A 22,705-nucleotide genomic window follows, 5' to 3' on the forward strand; every position below is an offset into this window, starting at 1 on the left:
TGATAAAGATATTTAAATAATGTTTTATATAACTTTCTCAATATTTTTATGTATTTTTCATTAGTTTTACCTTTGAATATTGTTTAAGAATGACTATATAAATATTTACATGCCTAGAAATGTATAAAAATTGGCATATTTATTAACTTTGAACCCCCATAATAAGTGATGGGGGTGAGACCGCCACGACCTTTTTATGGTACAGTGGTGGGGGAGACCTCCTCTTCTGATCCTCTCCACCTCCATCATTTAGAGTCTAAACCTTTACCGCCGTCTCATTTCTATACAGACAGTGATTAAAAAATCACCGGTTCGCTTATTAACACTGCCAGTAACTCCAGATCGCAGTGGACTTTCGGGCGCATCATAGTCTGTCGGTATCGATCGCCTGCGGCATTCGTTCATGGCAAAGTGTGTTGCTCTTATTAATGTGGATAATACAAGATTAGAAAACCAGAAACCCCTACTTCCTGGTCACACATACAAATCATACGTTACGTAGCTAGCAAAAAAGGCATTTAAACTTGACGTAAATGATTGATTGATTATTTGAAAACAACAATTTTTCAAAAAACAAATTAAGGCCCAAATGCCGAAATAAATCGGCAGATCGCGACCTGATAAAGAAAATCTGCTCCAAATACTTCGTATTCATTATTGTCGGTGATCAAATTATCGGGTTTTGTTCGGTATGTTATCCCCGAGTAAACCATTCATGGAGCCGTGTTGTCGTCCAAAGTTTAATTAAATGGAACCATTATTGGTCCACGGTCACTGCTGGGACAAGCAGCGAGGAGTTGGTACTATTACACAGCATGCATGTATGCAGATAGATTTTGGTACACAGGCAGTGTCAAGTGAATTCCTTTTCCGGACGCGCTCAGTCAAACGGGAGCAGCGGTCAGACTGACGGCGACAAACGAACGCAATTAAAATGCATGCCCAGGAGCAACGGGAACGCGTTATTAGGGAACCGTGACGAGACTCGATCCCTCTGGTATATAAAATATCCCATAACCACAACGGGCTAGTCGCTCTCATCCTTCGTACGTGCTATTATGTCCCGGTAGTTGAACAGTCGTTAACAAGTTAATTTGAATACCTCAACCTACTGGCTTATTTAACAATGCGACTCTAATAAAGATTTTCCAATAAATCGGAAAATGATGGTTCGAATACTGGGCGACTTGGCAAAGACATTTTTTGATAGACAATTCCTTTAAATTTAGACAGTCCTTGTAGATGTAATTCAGAATCTCATAGGTCGTAACCTTCGTTTACTCAGTGTCACATCCGCACCTCGTTCTATAGTGAGACACTTGGTTAACAATCGAGTAAATGTTTTTGAAATGAACAAATGCTTCGCCCCACGGCCGGCCTATAATATGGCGAATACCGTCCGCCATATTGATTTCTTGTGACGTAACCCATCCGATGACGCAATTAGTGTCGAGCAAATTCGGTTGATGTAATCCTGAAAGGCGTACGGTATGGATGTCGTGAAAATTATTATTTTTGGTGTATATGTTTGTAGGAAATGTCGGGAAAGAGCAAATATATAGATAGGAGACGATTTTAAACATCTAGGAAGTCAGATAGGACGAAAGGAGTAGTAGGGATATAAATCAGAGGATAGCGCAGGGTCGAGTCTCCTTCAATAAAAAAAAGTCACTTCTATGCTCGCGAACGGTTAATTTAGAAATTCGAAAACAATTGTTAAAGGTGTATGTTTGAAGCACGGCGCTGTATGGGTGCAAAACATAGACAGTGGGCGCGGCAGAAAACAAAAGATTAGAAGCGTTCGATATGTGGTGTTACAGGCGAAGGAGGAGGATACTGTGGATAGAGATGGTCAGAAATGAAGAGATATTAGAAAGAATAGGAGAATACAGGACTCTATAGAATACAGTCAGAAAAAGGCGAGATAGGTTGGTAGGACACCTTCCCAGAACGGCTGGCCAGAGATATATTAAAAGCAGAAAACAAGAATTAAGAAGGATAGAGGTAGAGATTACGCAAATAGTTAAGAATGTAGGATGTTCTAGTTTTAGGGAAATGCGAAGATTAACTCAGGATAGGGAAAGTGGCGAATGAAAAGGTATTAGAAAGAATAAGAGAACAGAGGAGTCTTTGAAAGTTAATAAGAAATGGGCGAGATAGGTTAGTAGGACACCTCGGGCATGAAGGTCTAGTCAAAGACATATTAGAGGCAGAAACGGAAGTTAGGTGGGGTAGAGGTAGACCTAAATTAGATTAGTGTTCGCAAATAGTTAAGGATATGGGTTGCTCTAGCTTTAGGGAAATGCGAAGATTAGCGCAGAATAGGAAAGACTGTAGGCGCGTGTCCAACCAGCCTTCGGACTGATGACCTTATGATGATCTTGTTACTGTCAAAAGTCGAAATGTGAACTAGGTTATGGTAAGTTTTCATTTTCAACATAAACTACTTATATTTATGTAAAATAAAATTGCAAAATAATATTATTTGAACCTTCTCAGTGAGAAATTTCACTCAAGATCAGAGAAAGCATTAAACTATTAAATTAACTGTCACTGATTCAAATACACACGTTTATTTTAAATTTCTAACCTAAAGTCAGTCATATTAATTAAGCCACGCCTTCATATGTTAGTTCCCAATAGCTACAACATATCACATAGTATGTACGTAGGCGCCGGAAGGGTAACTTTTACTCATTTTAAGCACAAACAACCAAACAAGACTGTGTGGGCAGGTTAGTACTTTTTCATGTCCCCATGTAATTCTCAGTATACTTACACGTAGGTTCTACATTCGCAAGGTTTTATCCTGTTACTGTGTAGTGTACAAGCTAAATTTTACACTGGCGCAGTTAAAGAAGTTTTCACCTCAAAGATCTTAAGTGAAATTTCACTCAGTGTCATTTACCGTTACCAAAGGCCTTTCAAGAGGGTACGAAAGCGTAGGTGCTACTTTATCGACCTGCCACGTCAAGCATTTATACTATTTTTATTACGACGAGCGATGGTTAAATTAAAGCATAAGTAAGCAGAGTGGTCGACCAAAGAATCAAAAAATTTTTAAAGGTGCGTTTATTCAGACTTATAATTGATATCCTTTAAAAAGCAACTTTTTAGTCCAATTATGCTGCTCAGAATGTAGAATTTGTGAATTTATGTTGTAATGAAAAAATATTACATTTAATTTCTGATCATTCTTTATACATACGTATGTTGTTAAAACATTTTGAAATAGTTAGTTAATTTCATGTCGGTTTAGTACTGCTTCAAGTACACAATTAAATCGATTGAAATCACTGTTTCTAATTGAAGTGTACTGTTTTTAAACTAATTATATACGTATCTGACAATTTATAGAAGCAAACACTTAATTCTAAGAAAATGGGTCTCGAAAATGTTATTAGTAAAAAAGATAGTCGCTGCGCGTTGTGCGATGCGCGCTAACTTCTGTATTGGATGTATACGGTCTGAATTTTACAAAATGCGCAGGCGCGAATCGTAGTAAAAATGGCAAACCAATAGGATGCGCACTAGTTTACGGCGCAGCGACTTACCGACTACAGTTTGCGGATTTTATATCCCTATTTCTTTTTATCTTGGCTACAAGTAACGTGACAATTAACAATAACTGATAATACTAACGTATTTAGTGTACTTTCAAGCTATTCTTTTTTTAATTAGATATGTCGAAAGTAAATAGGTATCCATGTTAATACAATATGTAAAAGGTTCCCTTTATGTAACATGAGAGATTTCCCAGAAAGAGCCTGTATTTGTTGGTTGGGTCAACTTCACTGGCAGTTCTTGTATAGTGACCATTTATTCACAGTTAATAAAAACACCCTGTACCTAAATCACATATGCAGTAAATGTATGAATTCTAGCTTATAGGTTACGATAAATTGTAAATCTATTCAGTTGGAGTCATTAATTTTTGTACTAGCGGAAAATGGGAAGTGCTGATCTCGCACAGTATAGTCGTCATTAGTTACGGTTATTCCTTTGTGTTGATAATTTATCATAGACATTACACACAGATTTGGCTTAAAATAAAAAGATTACGAAATTAACTAGAATTTATAGTGCATACTGCAGACGATCATCAATAATTGTCGCTTCGCATGCCATTTCAAATTTTTAACTAAAGAAAAATGAGTACGAGGAATCAATAAATAGATAAATTAAGATTAAAGAAGTAACTCCTGATGAACAATTAAACGTTTGAACATCATCATCATCATCATCATAAGGTCCTCAGTTTTAAGACTGATTGGACACGCACCTCCACTTTTTCGTATCCTGAGCTAATCTTCGCATTTCCCTAAAACTAGAACATCCCACGTCTTTAAATATTTACGAATAGTTATCTAATCTAGGTCTACCTCTACTTCTTTTAACTCCTGTTCTGCCTCTAATATGTTTCTGTCCTCTATTCTCCTATTTCTAATACCTCTTCATTTCTAACCTTCTCTATCCTCGGTATCCTCATTATTCGTCGGTAACACCACATTTCGAACGCTTCTTTTTCGAATTTTTCCATCACTTTCTCTATTGTTACTGGTAAAGCTAGAATGGCCTCCTGCGTTCCTCTATTTTTTTTAAATCCAAATTGATCTTCCCCTAATAGTGCTTCTGTCCTTTTTTTCATCCTTCTCTGTACAATTCTAGATAAGATTTTTGACCCATGGGAAGTTAAGCTAATTGTTCTAAATGTGTCGCACCTATCCGCATCTCTTTTTTTAAGTATGGTTACTACGACGTTCCGTTTATAATCCTCCTGGACTTTCTCGGTCTCGTTAATGTGACTAACTAGCTTAAACATACGATCCCTAACCTCTTGTCCTGCATGTTTTAAAATTTCCACCTGTATCCCATCTACACCTGGTGCTTTATTATTCTTTAAGTTTTTTAGTGGTACATCGAACTCCTCTCATTGTGTAATGACCTAGTTCATCTATCTCCACACTTTCTTCCTTCTCTAATATATCTCCTAACTCAGGGTCTGCGTGTAGGTTCTCTAACACCTCTTTACACCTGTCTGCCTCTATTTTCTATCAAAATGACCCTCACCTCGTTTCTTATATTATTGGTACTGTACCATACTTAAAACTTTTCTTCTACTTTTTTATATCTCATATCAATCCACTGTTCCCTAACTAATAATAATTAAAGTTTATCCTTTTCTTCACAGGATTATTGCGTTTCTGATAAAAAATGATGTATGCACATATACTTACCCAAGGTAATCTATATTGATCGATAACTTAACTGTTTTTATTGATTGTTTTTGGTTTCATGGCCATGCAAATGTTTTTTTCAGTGTACACCCTTTATTTATTATAAACATCAATTGGGAAAGGAAACTTATTTATTTGGTATGTGCATAAAATATTTTATTGGAAATCTTTGCTTAATAACGCTGTTCTTTGAAGAAATTTCTCTTTCGGGTCGATGGATTTACAATAAATAATTAATGAGCAGTTAATGCTTTCTACTGAAATGACAGAAACAATACATTGTTATTGCTACTATGATTGCCAACATTAATCTTTCAAAGTCAGTTTGTTAAAAGATTGCTCTCTAAAAAAAAAAAGGAATATTGAAACTGAAAGTAGAATCCAGAGCTATACTTAGTCGATACCCGATACACTTTCCAAAAGTGGGTTAATGGGATCTCCTCAATTTCAATGCTGCTATAACACCATGTGAAAATTTAAGACAATAGGTATGAAATGAAAAGATAACTAAGATAAATGAGAAAAAAGTGGCTGAAGGCTCCCGAAATTTGACGATCTCGTCATGACTTCGATACCGAAGGTCTATTATAATAAACCAAACTGTCTGCATCGTGAAAAGTAACACGCGGGATAAATGTAACGCTTCCATACTAGGGTAGGAGATACAGAATTTTTCGGAACTTTCTTCGTATGAAAATGGCGAACGGTGCAAATCCATGTTACAACTTATGTCGTTTTCGCCCAGTTTAACAGCTGTGTAGATCATTTTATTAAATAATTAGCTAACGACAACTCGTTTCGCTGGACACACACCAAACTGGAGAAATCTCCAACATAGTAGGCGATTTCAAATATTTTTGGGGCAGTGGTCGAAATATATGAAAATTTAGTGTCAGAACTAGCTCCACATATTGGTCCTCAAACGTTCTAGAACGTTCTCGATTCTTCCTGTCCAGTTCACTGTAGAACACTTTACTTGTGGACAATCCCAGATATTCAATAATATTATAGTTGGGATCTTTAAATAAAGATAAGTACATTCTCACTTATTTTAAACGGGTGCTTGGTGCTCCATGATTAGAAAACTCTCACACACATCAAACTGAACAAGTCTTGATTTTGAATATGTATCCATAAAGTATCCGAATGTAGTATCAGAAGTCATCTCTACCACTGATACATAATGGTTTTCGAGCATTCTAGAATGTTCCCGATTCTTCTGGACCAGTTCTTTCTAGAACATACCGGCTGAGGACATTCGAGAACATTCCAACTGAGAAACATTCAAGAACATTCTCCATTATTGCAAATAGGTGTTTAGGGGCTAGTAATGGATTCGCAAACGCACCCATTTAAAAAAACCAACAAAAAAATTAGAACATTGTAGGGCATTCCAAAAAATGACGAAAAATGGAAATGCGCTATATCTCCCACGACCACAACCACCATCGTGTACGGCGGGGGGCAGCACATACCACATACAATCGCTGAGTAGTTGTAAATCACGCTGTCACCGTGTTGATTTGAGCTAACTGAGTAATTCGTCACTCCAAACTTCTGTATCGTAGTTTCTTCAGCGCATGTAACCTAAGATGCGATGAAAATTTTTAGTAATTAATTAAGCGTGACTACAGCATTATTGTGTTCCATCTTTAACATTATTACTTTCATTTATTATTATTAGTACTTGCCTACTACCTCCTGGTGAAAAATAAATAAATGTAGTGGTACGTAGTTAGTGCTAGCAGTAGACCTTTTTTTTTCGCGGAGCTCTTTTGTTTATTGTTCCTCGACGTTTCTATGCTAGCAGAGGTCCGTCAGGAAAAGCTAATGAGACTGCTGTCAGACCGCTCCCGCCGCTGCGGCTCCGTGTGTAGTAATTGAAATGATGCAAAACGCGCTTGCCTCTCGCTCGGCTTTTGCCTTTGGCCGCAGGCAGCAAACGTTTTTCAAGAAAAGAAACGGCTGTTGGTGGAGAGATGTCGAAGATGAAGTGAAATTAAACGGGAGAGATGGGGGATTATTAAAAGTTACGGAATGCGCTCTTTCTAACTCTGCGTACGTATAAGCAAGTACATTTGTGTATGTGTATGGGTGATGTGTGCATTATGTACGCGTGTGTATGAATGTAAGTGGGGTCGTATAACAGGGCTGAGAGGGCAGAGGGAGCACACTCTTGTGTTCATTTCGCGGAATAAAGTAGAAGTTCGTGTACATGCTGAACATAAATATGAAGCAAAACGCATAAAAGAAAGATGGAATACTTATTTTTAATTTCATTGAAAATTGGTCAATCCTCAAACACCCAAACACTACTTTCTAACGTGTCCTGAGCACGAGTGGCGATCTTCTTTAGAGGTCCTTCTATATCCAATGCTGGATGTGGACAAGTCTGGACACAGAGTTGGAAATGGAAGGACTTCTAAAGAAGCCCGCCACTAGTACTAGAGAAGCATCCTTTAATCTCAAATGCTGGATGTGTCTAGATGGGTCCATATTCAGCATTGGAGATGGAAGGATTTCTGAAGAAGCTCGCCACTCGCATTAGCTAGACGTTCTTTCATCCCCGATGCAGGATGTGTCCAGATTAGTCCACGTCCACCATCGGAGATGGAAGGAACTCAAGAAACTCGCCACTCATGTTAGCGAAACTTTAGAAAGCGCATCCAACCACGACGGCCTTTAAAACAATGACATGTGATCTTCTGTTTTTTATCAGAATCATAGTTCTTGAGTTATAAGCGATATTAAATGAATGAATGCTAAAGCACGACGAGTAACCTCTAATTTTCTGTATGCATCATCATCATAAAGTCGTGAGTTGGTTGGACACGTACCTCCATTTTTTCCTTTCCTGAGCTAATGTTCGCATTTCCCTAAAACTAGAACAACCCACATCCTTAACTGTTTGCGAATAGTAATCTAATTTGGGTCTACCTTTACCCCTCCTAACTCCCGTTTCTACCTTTTATATGCCTGGCTAGACCTTGCTGACTGAGAAGGTGTCCTACTAACCCATCTTGACTATTTCTTTTTGACTTTCACAGAATCCTGTTCTATTCTTTCTAATACCTTTTCATTTCTAACCTTCTCTTTCTACGGTATCCTCATCATTCGCCTGTAACACCACATTCCGAACGCATGTAACCTTTTCTTTTCCGCCGCGCCCACTGTCCATGTTTAGCACCCGTACAGCGCCGCGCTAATTTTTCGTCTCCTATCTTTATATTTGCTCTTTCCCTGCTTTTTATTCCCTTACATACGAGTATTTCTGTTTAACTTTTATTTTTTTTCATACAGAACTGTTTTGTCAGTACCGCTTCCATTTTATTTAAAGCTATCTCTAACTCCTCCTTGCTAGATTCTAATACTCCTATATCATCTGCAAATCTAAGCATACTAATCTTTTGCCCCTGTATATCTATCCCTACAGTTGTACTGTATTTAATATCCTGTCTGACTCCCTTCCTAATACTTAATTCTCTACGTTGCAGCCCCATCTCTATAACTGCCTGTTACTCATTATACAAACTAACTATCACTCTTCCATCCGTACAATTTTAAGTATATTTAACATCTTGTCCCATTTAACATTGTCAAAAGCTTTTACTAATGTACAAATCATTTGTACACACTCTTTCCTTTTCTATCGTTTTCTCTATTTTTCGCCGCATTCCTCTATTTCTTCTGATCTTCATCTTCCCCTAATAGGTCTTCCCCCCCTCTTTTCCATCCTTCTCTGTACTATTCTAGTTAAGATTTTTGACGGGAAGTTAAGCTAATTGTTCTAAATGTCTCGCACCTATCTTCGCCTCTCTTTTTAGATATGATTACTACCACGTTCTGTTTATAATCCTCTGGAACTTTCCCCGTTTCGTAAATGTAACTAACTAGCTTAAACATACGATCTCTAATCTCTGTATGCATAAGGCAATTTAAAATCATTTTTTCATTAATTTAGTTTTTACAGAATGATCAGGAAATCTGAAAATTTCAATTCTTAAGCAAGAACTTCCAGTTATTAAACATTTTGCATATTTATTATCGCATAGTACGTAACCTACTAACAATAAGTAAAGTAAAAATTGCAGTTTTATTACTTTTCTGTTTTATTCCGATTCCTCACAAGACGGTCACGAAGAATCCTGATAAACTTTAACATTACGTATTTATTTTTTTGTGCTCTTGACTTGCCATTTCCGTAAGATACTTTACCCGTCGTCAACTGGTTCCGTTTCCTCGGTGAGAGAGTACCGGCAACGTTCCACGTTTGCTCGTCATAAATTACGCCTTCTTTAAAATTGCAGTTGCATCATCTGATGTGAAACGACTTTCGAACAATTTCCATAAAACGAATGCACGGTAACGGCACAACTGCTATAATTATTGCCTTCTGAAGGACTTCAACCACTCAAAAATACGCGGAACATTACGTTATTATTTAAAATTCGAAGAAAATAAGATCAAACAGTATATTGTTTTATAAATAAGTTAAGGGGATGAAATATATGAGGCTTTTATCTTAATAGTTGTTTGGAAAAACAATTTGCAGTCAGTCTTTTTTGTACTCGCTTTAAGGAGATTTTCCTAAACATAAAAATACATATATAGCCGATGATTTGATGAATAAAAAGATGCAGACTGTCTGCATGCTTTTCTATTTTTTTGAAGTATTGAAGGGTAAGTTCGTTTCATGCGAGTTGCTATGTAACGAAATCATGCAACGTATTTCCCCCGCTGTCTGTCTCTATGTATGCTTAGGTCGCGACGGATATTAATGCGTTTTTTTAAATAGATACAGTAATTCAAGAGGAAGGTTTATATGTATAATACATGCATAATAAAGCAGAGAAACACTGATAATTTTAGAGGTTTGTAATGTGATGTCGTAAATAAACACATTTTTTTGCGCTTACATTACAAGCGCTGGCTGAACCCTACGAGATAGATCAAAATAATATAGTACAGTATTGTTTACCTTAAGAAGGTCTACAAAAAAAGTCCGGGATGGTATATGTCTATCTCTTAGGGATAACCCACAATAACCATTTTTTTATTCTTTACTTTTTAGGAGAAATAATGGCTTATTTACGAAGCAATTTTAAGCAATACAGCATTAATCCTTATCCAATTAAGTACTTTTAAATACATCGTGCATTTAATATAGATCAATAGGGCCCTTTACAGAATGTAATTTAAATGAATATTTTCGAAGATATTACAGATTTAAAATGCAGGGACATAGCGGTTGCGGCGGTACGGCCGGTTTGTATTGTCTTATGTCAAAAAAGCTGTGATTGTTGTATATAAAGACATGCTGTAGTATATTTACTATCAGCATTGCACCCGTGCGAAACATAGTGTACAAATAATGCCATTAAACCAATTCCTTAATCCCTATCCCGGTATGTTTGTGTGTTTGAAGAAGTTTTACTTCAGTAGCGTGTTGTATAATTACACGTTGTATTTTTTTACATTTAGAAAAGCAATGCATATTTTAATTATTTAAAACTTTTTATGAACTTTGTAAGAAGACTTGTTCGAATATTAGCGGTAAAATCACTCGGATATGGCCGTAAGTGGTTCACAATTCAAAAAGAACAACGACTCGATATACACAACATTGCACTTAATCAATAAATACTATCATAACCATAAACAATGTTCGAGTGCATTTTTGTTCTCAAGAACATGGAAAATGTGAAGCCGCTTTTCAAGTAGTTCAGGGCTGCAACATCGATTAGTGCCAGTAGCGCGTCTTTAATAATAATTGTATAACTATGTACCTATACATACTGAAAAATAGCAGCTACACATAAAAACCTCTAGCCCTAGTGACAATATGATTGCTAATTTATTGTATTTCTTATTTACAGGTATGGAATTATTTTCTCTTAAATTAACCGGCTCATGATTACTGGTAAGTTAAGAATTTATACTGTAAAATTGACAGATTGTGTTTACGTCATTGACATAGTCTGTATAAACCAATGCAAAAGAAAGGTAATGACAACATCACATTGAAATCGTATGTAACATACATGTAAGGTAAAACGTTCAACGTTCTCTCAAAACTGATCTAAACTAACCGAACTATCAAAATCTAGCGTAACAACCCCCAAAAAACCTTTAAAATTGCATTTTTGGACATTGAAAAGATAGCTGAAATTATTTGTACGAATTATCTTATACCTCATTATATGTTTCCAAAGATGATGTCACCCATTGTTGACTGCACGTAATAAATAGAGTATCTCTATGTTCGGTTGTCAAATCGCCATTCATGTAGAAATACCATATGAACTCTAGACAATTATACGTTCCATCCAAGTGTAGTCAAATAGGATGAATATGTAAGTCATAACTGACATAAGCCGTAACTGTGTGCCGTATGACATACGCTCCCGTTTGTTTCTCCCATTATAATAATAGGAATAAGGGGGTCGAATATAAACTAATAGAAAAGTGGCTATCAGGGGGAGATGCGGTGAGGTATCAGGTGACTAAATATGTAGTTAAGACTCAAACTCGGCAGAAAACCAAAAGCGGAAGGTCTTCTGCAGCCTTCTTTTAGGAATCATGGGAACGGAACGGAAAAAATTAAGACAGAGACGATAAATGATCTGTGGAATACTACTGCCCTAACATTTCCCTAAATGATCCTAGGAAACCACAGTAAAACTTAAACCAGGGCAAACAAACGCGGCATTGAACCAATGTCCTTCTGAATGCTAAACAATGGCCTAAACCTCTAGCCCATGCCCTTCGGAAGCGGAAAACTCTCTCCTTGTTAGAATGTTTAAAAATCAACAGAGGGTTTTGCTGAACAGTAAGGCGGAAGGCCCTCATCAATCTTCTTATTGGAATCATGGAAACTTGTAGATGATGGTTAGGTTGACAAAGATAACATGTACGAAATGAACACAGAAAAAAGTGAAACATTATTTATGAAATATTACTGCCCCAATATTTGCCTTAACTGACCCAAGAAAACCACAGACAAGCTTACACCAGTGCAGACAAACCCGAAATTAAATGTTTTCAGTGCTATGTAAGCAATAACCTAAACCTCTAGGCCATGCCGTTCGGAAGCAGAAAACCCCTTCGTTGTTAGAATGTTTAAAAACCAGCAGAGGGTTCTGCTGGAGGTTAAGGCAAAAAGCCCTCATCAATCTCTCTTTATTAATCATGGAAACTTGTGGGTGACGGTTAGGATTAGAAAGCTGACATGTACGAAATGAACACAGAAAAGAGTGAAAGATAATCTGTGGAATATTACTACCCCAGTTATCCAACGAAATCACAAAAAAGTCCAAGGCAGGCGGATTTGGAATTGAACTGGTCTCGTCCCGAATGGTAAGAAATGATCTAAACCTCTAGGCCATGCCGCTTGGTAGCAGAAAACTCTCCCTCATTATTAAAAAGTTTAAAAATCAGCAAAGGACTACGCCGGAGGTTAAGGTGGAAAGTCATCTTGAGTCTCCTTTTAGGATTTGTCGATTTGAGTAGATGGTGGTTCGGATGAGAACAGAAGTGAAATGTTATATGTAGAGTATTACTGTCCCAGCATTTGTGGAACCACAGAAAAACTTGGGTCACGACAGACAGACTCGAAATTGAACCGGTGCTAAGCAATGGTCTAAACGTCTAGGGCATGCCACTGGGTAGTAAAAATAACCCTTTAATGTAAAATATAAAATAAACATTAAAAATCAGCAAAGAAACGTACGAATCCGAAAAAAATAGGAACAACCATCGCCGCTTATTTTAAGGTATCTACAAAGTCACAACATACAATGACCCTTCATTAGTAACTCTAGTATCGAAACAATTCTCCAGTTGATAAATAAACCTGGTAAATTTTTCTCATTCTGGATTGATTTCGTTTATTAAATCCTGTTAGTATTCGTGTATATTGATGGATTGAGGATGTTGTTCAAATACCGTAAAAAGTCAGGCAATAGCGTGTCAGACACGCATTAACTTATTTTATATTTAGGGTTCTGTAATGTGCGATAAAACATGGGGTTGTAGGCCCCTTTGAGTCGAATCAGACAGTCTTAGTCAGTTGGTTGCACAAGTGGTACTACAACTTCCGTACTTTTTTTATTTTGATCTCCAAATATGAGTAAAATGAAATTTGAAAAATAAAAAGAAACACATAATTTTATTAATATGAATATATGTTACACTATACAATTAAAAAATAACTCATTGATTATATTATACAGTAGAACCTCGATAAGATAAAAATCAAAGGAAACGTAAAATAATTTGAGTTATTGAGGTTTTTACTTACTAAATTTAAGCTTTAAAATTACGGATTTTCAGTGACTTAGTAAACTCTTCAGCTTGTTCCTTTAGTATAGGTCTACTAACACTAATGTTTTTACATAATTCTACACTATCTAAATTCAGCAATTCTTCGTCTTTTACATAGAAGACTTTCCCCTAATTCAAACCACTTTTCACTGCTTACTGAGGTGCGATGCCCAAATTATTCGTTTAAGTTATAGAGGGTTTTTATTTTAAGTAATAGAGGGTTTTTATTTTAAGTAATAGAGGTTTTGGACTTCGAGGGGAAGGGAACACAAAATTTTATTAATTTATAGAGGTTATTACGTTATCGAGATTAAGTTATCAAGGTTCTACTGTATTTTGTTACATAAATAAATNTGCAGCAATTCTTCGTCTTTTACATAGAATACTTCCTCCCGATTCAAACCACTTTTCACTGCTTACTGAGGTGCGATGCCCAAATTATTCGTTTAAGTTATAGAGGGTTTTTATTTTAAGTAATAGAGGTTTTGGACTTCGAGGGGAAGGGAACACAAAATTTTATTAATTTATAGAGGTTATTACGTTATCGAGATTAAGTTATCAAGGTTCTACTGTATTTTGTTACATAAATAAATTCTTTTCAGGGACAGGCAATCTACTGACATTTAGTACAAACTGTAGTACCTGTGCATCAGTAGTGATAATATACTGCCTGTAGCTTGCTTTTAACTTTGGTTAATCATTTAAAAAAGTACGATATCGCAATCTATCAATATATCTGGTGATATCGATAAGTTGCTGACTAAGAGTTTAATATTCTCTATGAATTCTTTCTTTTCGAAACAAGGACTCACAATTTTTTGTTGACTTCCAATTATAACCGAATATTGTTTCATATTCTTATGAAACTTTCTTCTATGTACCTATCTGGATTACATACGCAATCATTACAACATAATGACACGTATAATAGCACAATACATAAACATAATAGAGATTACCATACGTACTCCTACATACAATAGTAGACCGATTAGTGTCAGATTTTCTTTTCGATATTGTTCACTCAAGTGCAAAACCGTGATATTTTCTCAAACATGCATCATTTACGAAAGGCTGTTGCGACCCTGTTTATGAGAAGGTACAGGTGTGACTCCTTTGATCTCACCTCTAAACAAGGTCGATCACGTAAAGTTCCATTTTGTAATAAATAAAAGGACAGACAGACACAACAGTTTAATAACATGAAATTCACTTTTCGCAGATTTAATAAAACAACTGAATAAATTATCTCACTCGACTTAAATTAATTAAAAAAATAAAAATGGTTTGAAAGTACCCAAAACAAGTACAGACTGGTTTGTTGTTCAAATGCTAAACACCTGATTACCAAAAATTTTTAGAAGTAATTTTTATACGTAAGGTTTTCACAATCCTGAGAAGAATAATCACAAATGCAAATGTTTTATTCAAGATGATGAGCCATCTAAGATTATTGTAGAAATGACCATCTAAGATTATTGTAGAAATGACTACAAGAGGCGTCCCTTAGTAGTGTTTCAATGGGACATTTTTCGATTTCATGGTCGCCAAGGGGTGTCGAAGTTGATTTAACTTTTTCTTCAATTATAAAAATGTAAGCCTCTATGGGGATAGAGATAATATAAAGATAGGAGACGAAAAATTAGAAGAAGTGGCTGATTTTAGATATCTAGGAAGTCAGATAAGTCAAGACGGAAGGAGCAGTAGGAATATGAAGCAGTGGATATGGCAAGATCGAGTCGAGTAGCCTTGAAACCGAAAAAGATCCCATTGGGAATACTATCTCAGATGACGCATCTTTAAGGTCTAATTTGCTTAGACTGATTCTTTTTCATCATTAATGTGAAGTTACATAAGTAAAAACAAGAATATCTATACGTAGTCTGAAATTTAGATTGTCAAATTATTAAATACATTAAAACAAGTAATTAATTCCTGAAAAACGAAACCGTTATTTAGGATAGGCGTCGATGTTAAGGCATCTGTACATTTTGAAACATTCGTAACATACTTCTGACATTTTTTTACGGTTTTAACGCCACTTTGGAGAAGTACCTAGTCAAAAAAGAGATTTCGTCTAATTATATTTTTTGGACCATAAACATGCATAGTACATTATTCAGAGAGACGGTCTAGAAATTCGTCATAGAGGACAATTTTATTTTATGCTCAGGTACATAAAAAAACACCTCAGTTTCATCAAAAATGAGAACTGCCACACTTTTTTATTGCAAGTTGACCTTGACAATAGCCATTCAAACCCATTTGTACAAATACAGTAATATTCCACCAGACAATTAATGTGCGATTAAAATTTTACTGGAATTACTCATACTAAAGTTACAACGATTTTGGACCCACAATACATTATTACATGTTTGTTCAACAAAAACGTATTAAAAAGCAACGTCGTCTTCCATATTAAAAGAGAATAAAAATACAAACAACGAAAAATTTTATTAACTGTACGTTAGGCTTTCTATAACTCAATCGTTACGACCACAACGACACCAAATTTAATTGCATATAAGCAAAGTACTGTGCATGTAATTCAGAGGAATGTCCAAGGTGGCGCAAACGAAGCACTCTGCTTCGGACTCCTGACTGATGAGGCCCCACAAGGACCCAGCACTCTAGTTATGAATTTCTTCTAAAATTGCGGAGGTTCTTTAGAAATTTTGTAGTTTGACTTTTATTTTTTATGAATAGGAACCACCAGCAACATGGGACTGCGAATGTCCCTGTACTATCACTGGGTTCAAGCTAATTTTAATTTACATGGTACAAATAAGCGGCAAGATGTTGAGAGATGACAAGTCTTTTGTGTTTTGCGAAATCTATGAAAATAATTAATAATTTCGCGTCATTTTTAACCAATTATTAAATTTGGACGCATAAAATTTTGGTTTTTACAGTGGTTCAAGCCAATTTTAATTTGTATGATATAAACGAGTGCCAGGGTGTCGTAAGGTGACATACGTCTTATGTTTTTGCAAAATGGAAGGAAATAATTCATAGTTTCAGTTCCTTTTTAACTAATTTTCAAATTTAGTCCTACAAAATTTCGCTCTTTGCAGTGATTCAAGGCAATTTAAATTCGCCCGCCAAGGTGTCGTAAGACATAAGGTGACGTATCTTTTTATCTAATTTTGACTCCCTTTTCAAATTTGGACGCCCGAAATTTCGATTGCTCAACCAGAAACATCTTTAATAAGGTGATGCAAGGATGCACTGCACTACACATGGGGCCCCCGACTTATAGAGCTCCGCAAAAGGCCCCGTATTCCAGTTATGCATTTCTTGTAAAAACGTATTAATTGGGAATTTTATAGTTTGTCTTTTATTTTCTTTTCTTTAGGGTTCCGAATGAAAAACGGAACCCCTATAGGATCACTAAATCTATGTATCGGACCCTGAATTCTCAAGATCCGCTGGTAATGTAATTAATGCAATTAAATAAACACTATTGTTAAAACACAAAACTATACGTAATAACGTTGCCCAGCAACAATCATGGCTGTTGTAATTTTTAATTAGAGCCAATTGGTACATAATTTTATTGCCCATTCTTAACATTGGTCCGTTAATTACTAGGTATAATGAAACCAAGTCGATCAATAATAGGAAGACAGAACAAATCGGCCTTTTTCACACACACACACACACACAAAAAAGATTACGTCATGCTATTTATCTTCTCCTGCTCAATTTTTGTTATCTTTCCTTTTTATATATTTGTATCGGTGGGTACCTGTTATGATGGCATATTCTTTTGGGTAGTACCTGCACGGTGGTCATGAAATACGTGACAAATAGGGCCCAATGCGAACGTCGAGAATGACAATAAGGACGAGCCTGATTAATAAGAAAAGACAAAACAAAAAGATCCAGAGTTTCATTCATTATTCAACGAGAACGTGTTTGTATCAAGCGGATATAAAGGCGAGCAAAAAATTTTCTTATTTGAACGCTAATGAAGGAAAGCAAACATCGCAATTACTATCTAAAAGAGCGATGATAATAAATATAAATGGACGTAAAGTGCAGTTTAGTTTCTAAATTTTCACTGCAATGCAGGTGAAGAGAGAAATCGACTCCAGTATAATGCCCACATATGTATTTTTATGTCTGTGCAATGATTCGATTAAAATATTTTTAATTGCCCATTAACGTCTTACAAACAAACAAATTGGCAAGGTCGAAGAATTATCCCTCATGTTTACATTACGAACAAATGTAAACAATGTTTTACGGCAAACAAAATCAGGTGCACAGCTAATAAAAACAAAAACAAATGAGCGAACCCAGACAGATATTTTAGGAGAGAGAGTCGTCCGCCCTCTAGCAGGACGAATAATTAAATCCCCAACGGCACAATACGTCTTCGATAAACCGGGGTGTCGACTGATTTGTAGGCTAATTCGATTCCGTTTCATTCAATTTCCGGCACCAAATGCAATCTGCAATATGTACTTAACTTCTACCCATCGGACGCATTCTCAAGCACACACTCATACACACACACAGACAGACACGCACAATACGCGATCGCCTAAGGTCCTACCTCGCCACTTTCTGCAGCTGGAGAATCCTCCAGGATGTTGTAAATGATCGGCGGCAGGCCGGGTTTTCCCAAAAGCGAAAATCCAAAGCCCAGGTCTTCTTTTCTGTTAAGTGTGACCAGCAGCTCTTCGGCCATCTTTCACTCGGCACTACATTGATTGGACGAACCAAGAGACAACAACACAATCTACCTTTTACGACATAACCTCGACAATAACTGACGAAGATAATTAACAATGGGTGCCCGCCAGAGCGCGCCAGCAACCAGACGACCTCTGGATGTCTTCGGCACAGCGGCGGCACTCTCGGGTAGTAACCGAACAGTAATCGATCTAGCCACCCACGACAAAATCAGAAATCAACGGAACATTCTCTGGTTCTTGCGAACTGACATTGGGGCGTGGCTTAATAAATATGGCCGACTTTTGCATTGTAGGTTGCAGATTTAATATAATTGTCAGTAAATTATAAACTTATTTACTACCCTGTAGTTATCACAATTCAAAGTAGTTGGTTGATATATATTATATAAATTATTTATTGTTTGATTTTTTAGTATTTGCGTGAATTAATTTTTAATGTACGTAGTTAATTTGAAATTATTTTGTAATCTATAGCTAGTTACAATTCAGTAAGTTGACCATAATTTTGAATCCATAAATTAAACCAACAATACGACAGTATAATTCTGTGGATATGTTAATCACATGAAATCGTATATTCTTATCGATTACCATTTGTTTGTTTTATTTATAATAAATATGTACCTACTCATTCTTCTGAAGTGTTTTAAATTAAGTAGTAGGCGCACATAACTTTAAATATAATTCGACTGTTTTATCTTAAAACTAATCTTCCATGACTAAACAATTGCCGATATATAAAAACAATAAGTCATTTATTGGAAAAACTTTGTAGGTGTGTGGCAAAACTTCATAAATTTCATCTAAATTTATTAACCATTTCTAAAAAAATTTGGTAGAGGTGATTAAACTAATTTGGTAATGCTTTTGCGTCATATAATAATGTGATTCCAAATTTTAGGCGTTTTAATAATTTATAATTCATTATAAGGTCGTCAGTCCTAATTTAAGACTGGTCGGACACCCACCTCCACTCTTTCCAATCCTAAACTGATCATCGCATTTTTCAAAAACCAAAATATCCTACATTATCCTTAATTATTGGTGAACGGTAATCTAATCTAACTCTACTGCTGTTAACTTTTATTTCTGCTTCTAATATGTCTTTGATGTTCTACCAACCTATCTCTTCTATTTCTTATTAACTTCCGTAAAGTCCTCTGTTCTCCTACTCTTTCTGATGCCTCTTCATTTCTAACCTTCTCTATCCACGGTATCCTCATCATTCGCTTGTAACACCACATTTTGAACTCTTCTAATCTTTTCTTTTCCGCCGCGCCCAACGTCTATGTTTCACAATAAATAAATAACTTCTAACCCCCTTGTGGCTTTAATTTTAAATAGAATAGCAAAATTGGGGAGAATGGATAATATATAAAGCTAAAATGAATTTGCACCCTATTTAAAGAAATATTGAAACAGAATAGGTTTTCTTTTTTTTTGTTTGGCATTTTGTTGAAGTTCAACAATATCGAAATCTTTGAAATATGCAGGTAATGGGCAATTTAAAAATGAAGAAACTAAGTGGAGTATTATTTAAGAGAAAAAGAATATCTTTGATTTATTTTGCTACAAGTAACACTTCCCATATGAGTAATTCTTCTAATAACGAGGTCATTTTCAATATAATAAATATTTAACCAAATAATCTTTTATGGTAGTTTCAACTCACAGGAACTGTACTTATGCAACTTGTTTTACACAGTTCTGTTCTTGATGCTTCAGAATAAAAAAAACTGAAATACTTCAAAGTTTAAAGTATACACCTGTGGCAAATTGAGAAATAAAGATAGGGATATTCTGTTACACACAATCATCAAATTGGGAAATTGTACAAAAGCCTTCAGCCACCTTTTCGTATGAAAAGATTTTAGGGGATCAGTTAGTTTAGAACAGTTTTTAGAAAAGCAGGAGATATTTTCGTTCGTGCTACATAAAAAAGAAGAATGACAAAGAAATGTGAAATTTCTATCTTAGTGAATCTTTTTCCTTGCCTGTATTTAAAGAAGATAATAGTATTAAAGAATAATTAGCAGTTAATAGGTTCACTTATATTTTATTTACGGATGATTAATAATTTAATCGTATAATGCGGGCTTCCGATTTGATTTTGACGTACTTTTTGTCTAAATATAGTTTCATTAAAACTTCAAGAATAGCTTGCTTTTCTTGCTGTATTCTGTGAGTTTTAGTATTTTAATCGCCAACGGTAATCTCTCATTTATACCTACCGGTAATCCTAGCAGCAAAAAAAGGACACTGGGATTGGTGAGTTATTTGAATTTCTAGTTGCTGACAACTAAAAAACAAAGTAAAAGTATTCTTTTACAAAGAATTGAATGGAATTTTTGATTTATTTAACCACTCCATATCAAATTTTGTGGCGTGGATTTTGGTGGATCTTTTTGAGTTGTGTTCGGCTAAATTTAATAATTTATAATTTCTTTATTTTGGTTTTAGAATTTTGAATAAGTAGCTGTTAAGTTTGTAACAATTTTGAACCAATTTAGAGAGCTGTTTTATGTCTGCTCGTACGCAATGGGTTAATATTTCAAATGAAACAATTTTCATAATTGTTCCACAAATTTTTAAGGTCTCCATCCCCAAATATCTGAAGAAATCCCGTTTTAATATTATATTTTAAGTAAACACGAAATTCCACAATTCGCGAACGCCTAAACTAGTAAAAATTTGGTATTTATGGTAAGGGACCGTCTATAAATACTTAATCCAAAATTATTCAATTTTTAATTCTCGCCTTCCCCCCACGTAAGAGGTTCGTAACACATAATCTCCCCCTCCCCCATTTTGCTATGAAGAAACGTATTTTAATAAAATAATTCGAAGTAGTCTGTATTCTGTCGAAACTGCCAGACGCGGATCGCGATTTCGATCTTTTTGGATCTCATCAGCGCGTCGCAGACAGCTCCGACAGAACACAGACCAACTTTTACCTGCTGTCTTAACAGNCACATAACTTTAAATATAATTCGACTGTTTTATCTTAAAACTAATCTTCCATGACTAAACAATTGCCGATATATAAAAACAATAAGTCATTTATTGGAAAAACTTTGTAGGTGTGTGGCAAAACTTCATAAATTTCATCTAAATTTATTAACCATTTCTAAAAAAATTTGGTAGAGGTGATTAAACTAATTTGGTAATGCTTTTGCGTCATATAATAATGTGATTCCAAATTTTAGGCGTTTTAATAATTTATAATTCATTATAAGGTCGTCAGTCCTAATTTAAGACTGGTCGGACACCCACCTCCACTCTTTCCAATCCTAAACTGATCATCGCATTTTTCAAAAACCAAAATATCCTACATTATCCTTAATTATTGGTGAACGGTAATCTAATCTAACTCTACTGCTGTTAACTTTTATTTCTGCTTCTAATATGTCTTTGATGTTCTACCAACCTATCTCTTCTATTTCTTATTAACTTCCGTAAAGTCCTCTGTTCTCCTACTCTTTCTGATGCCTCTTCATTTCTAACCTTCTCTATCCACGGTATCCTCATCATTCGCTTGTAACACCACATTTTGAACTCTTCTAATCTTTTCTTTTCCGCCGCGCCCAACGTCTATGTTTCACAATAAATAAATAACTTCTAACCCCCTTGTGGCTTTAATTTTAAATAGAATAGCAAAATTGGGGAGAATGGATAATATATAAAGCTAAAATGAATTTGCACCCTATTTAAAGAAATATTGAAACAGAATAGGTTTTCTTTTTTTTTGTTTGGCATTTTGTTGAAGTTCAACAATATCGAAATCTTTGAAATATGCAGGTAATGGGCAATTTAAAAATGAAGAAACTAAGTGGAGTATTATTTAAGAGAAAAAGAATATCTTTGATTTATTTTGCTACAAGTAACACTTCCCATATGAGTAATTCTTCTAATAACGAGGTCATTTTCAATATAATAAATATTTAACCAAATAATCTTTTATGGTAGTTTCAACTCACAGGAACTGTACTTATGCAACTTGTTTTACACAGTTCTGTTCTTGATGCTTCAGAATAAAAAAAACTGAAATACTTCAAAGTTTAAAGTATACACCTGTGGCAAATTGAGAAATAAAGATAGGGATATTCTGTTACACACAATCATCAAATTGGGAAATTGTACAAAAGCCTTCAGCCACCTTTTCGTATGAAAAGATTTTAGGGGATCAGTTAGTTTAGAACAGTTTTTAGAAAAGCAGGAGATATTTTCGTTCGTGCTACATAAAAAAGAAGAATGACAAAGAAATGTGAAATTTCTATCTTAGTGAATCTTTTTCCTTGCCTGTATTTAAAGAAGATAATAGTATTAAAGAATAATTAGCAGTTAATAGGTTCACTTATATTTTATTTACGGATGATTAATAATTTAATCGTATAATGCGGGCTTCCGATTTGATTTTGACGTACTTTTTGTCTAAATATA

At 35.3% G+C, this 22,705-nt stretch overlaps 1 protein-coding gene and 1 long non-coding RNA gene across 2 annotated transcripts in view; one reads left to right on the plus strand and one right to left on the minus strand.

Moving 5' to 3' along the window:
* LOC108735145 (exchange factor for Arf-6) overlaps positions 1 to 18,451 on the minus strand; it is a 117,827-nt gene extending 99,376 nt beyond the window's left edge. Inside the window, exon 1 of the mRNA XM_025976649.1 lies at positions 18,124 to 18,451. Coding sequence (XP_025832434.1) covers positions 18,124 to 18,258 — 135 coding nt within the window. The 5' untranslated portion in view covers positions 18,259 to 18,451. The remainder of the gene's footprint in view (positions 1 to 18,123) is intronic.
* LOC108735155 overlaps positions 1 to 22,705 on the plus strand; it is a 480,326-nt gene that overhangs the window by 55,761 nt on the left and 401,860 nt on the right. The gene's annotated exons all lie outside the window — the stretch shown is intronic.

This window comes from Agrilus planipennis, unplaced genomic scaffold (assembly GCF_000699045.2).
Source record: "Agrilus planipennis isolate EAB-ADULT unplaced genomic scaffold, Apla_2.0 scaffold102, whole genome shotgun sequence".
In the NCBI taxonomy this organism is placed as follows: Eukaryota; Metazoa; Arthropoda; class Insecta; order Coleoptera; family Buprestidae; genus Agrilus; species Agrilus planipennis.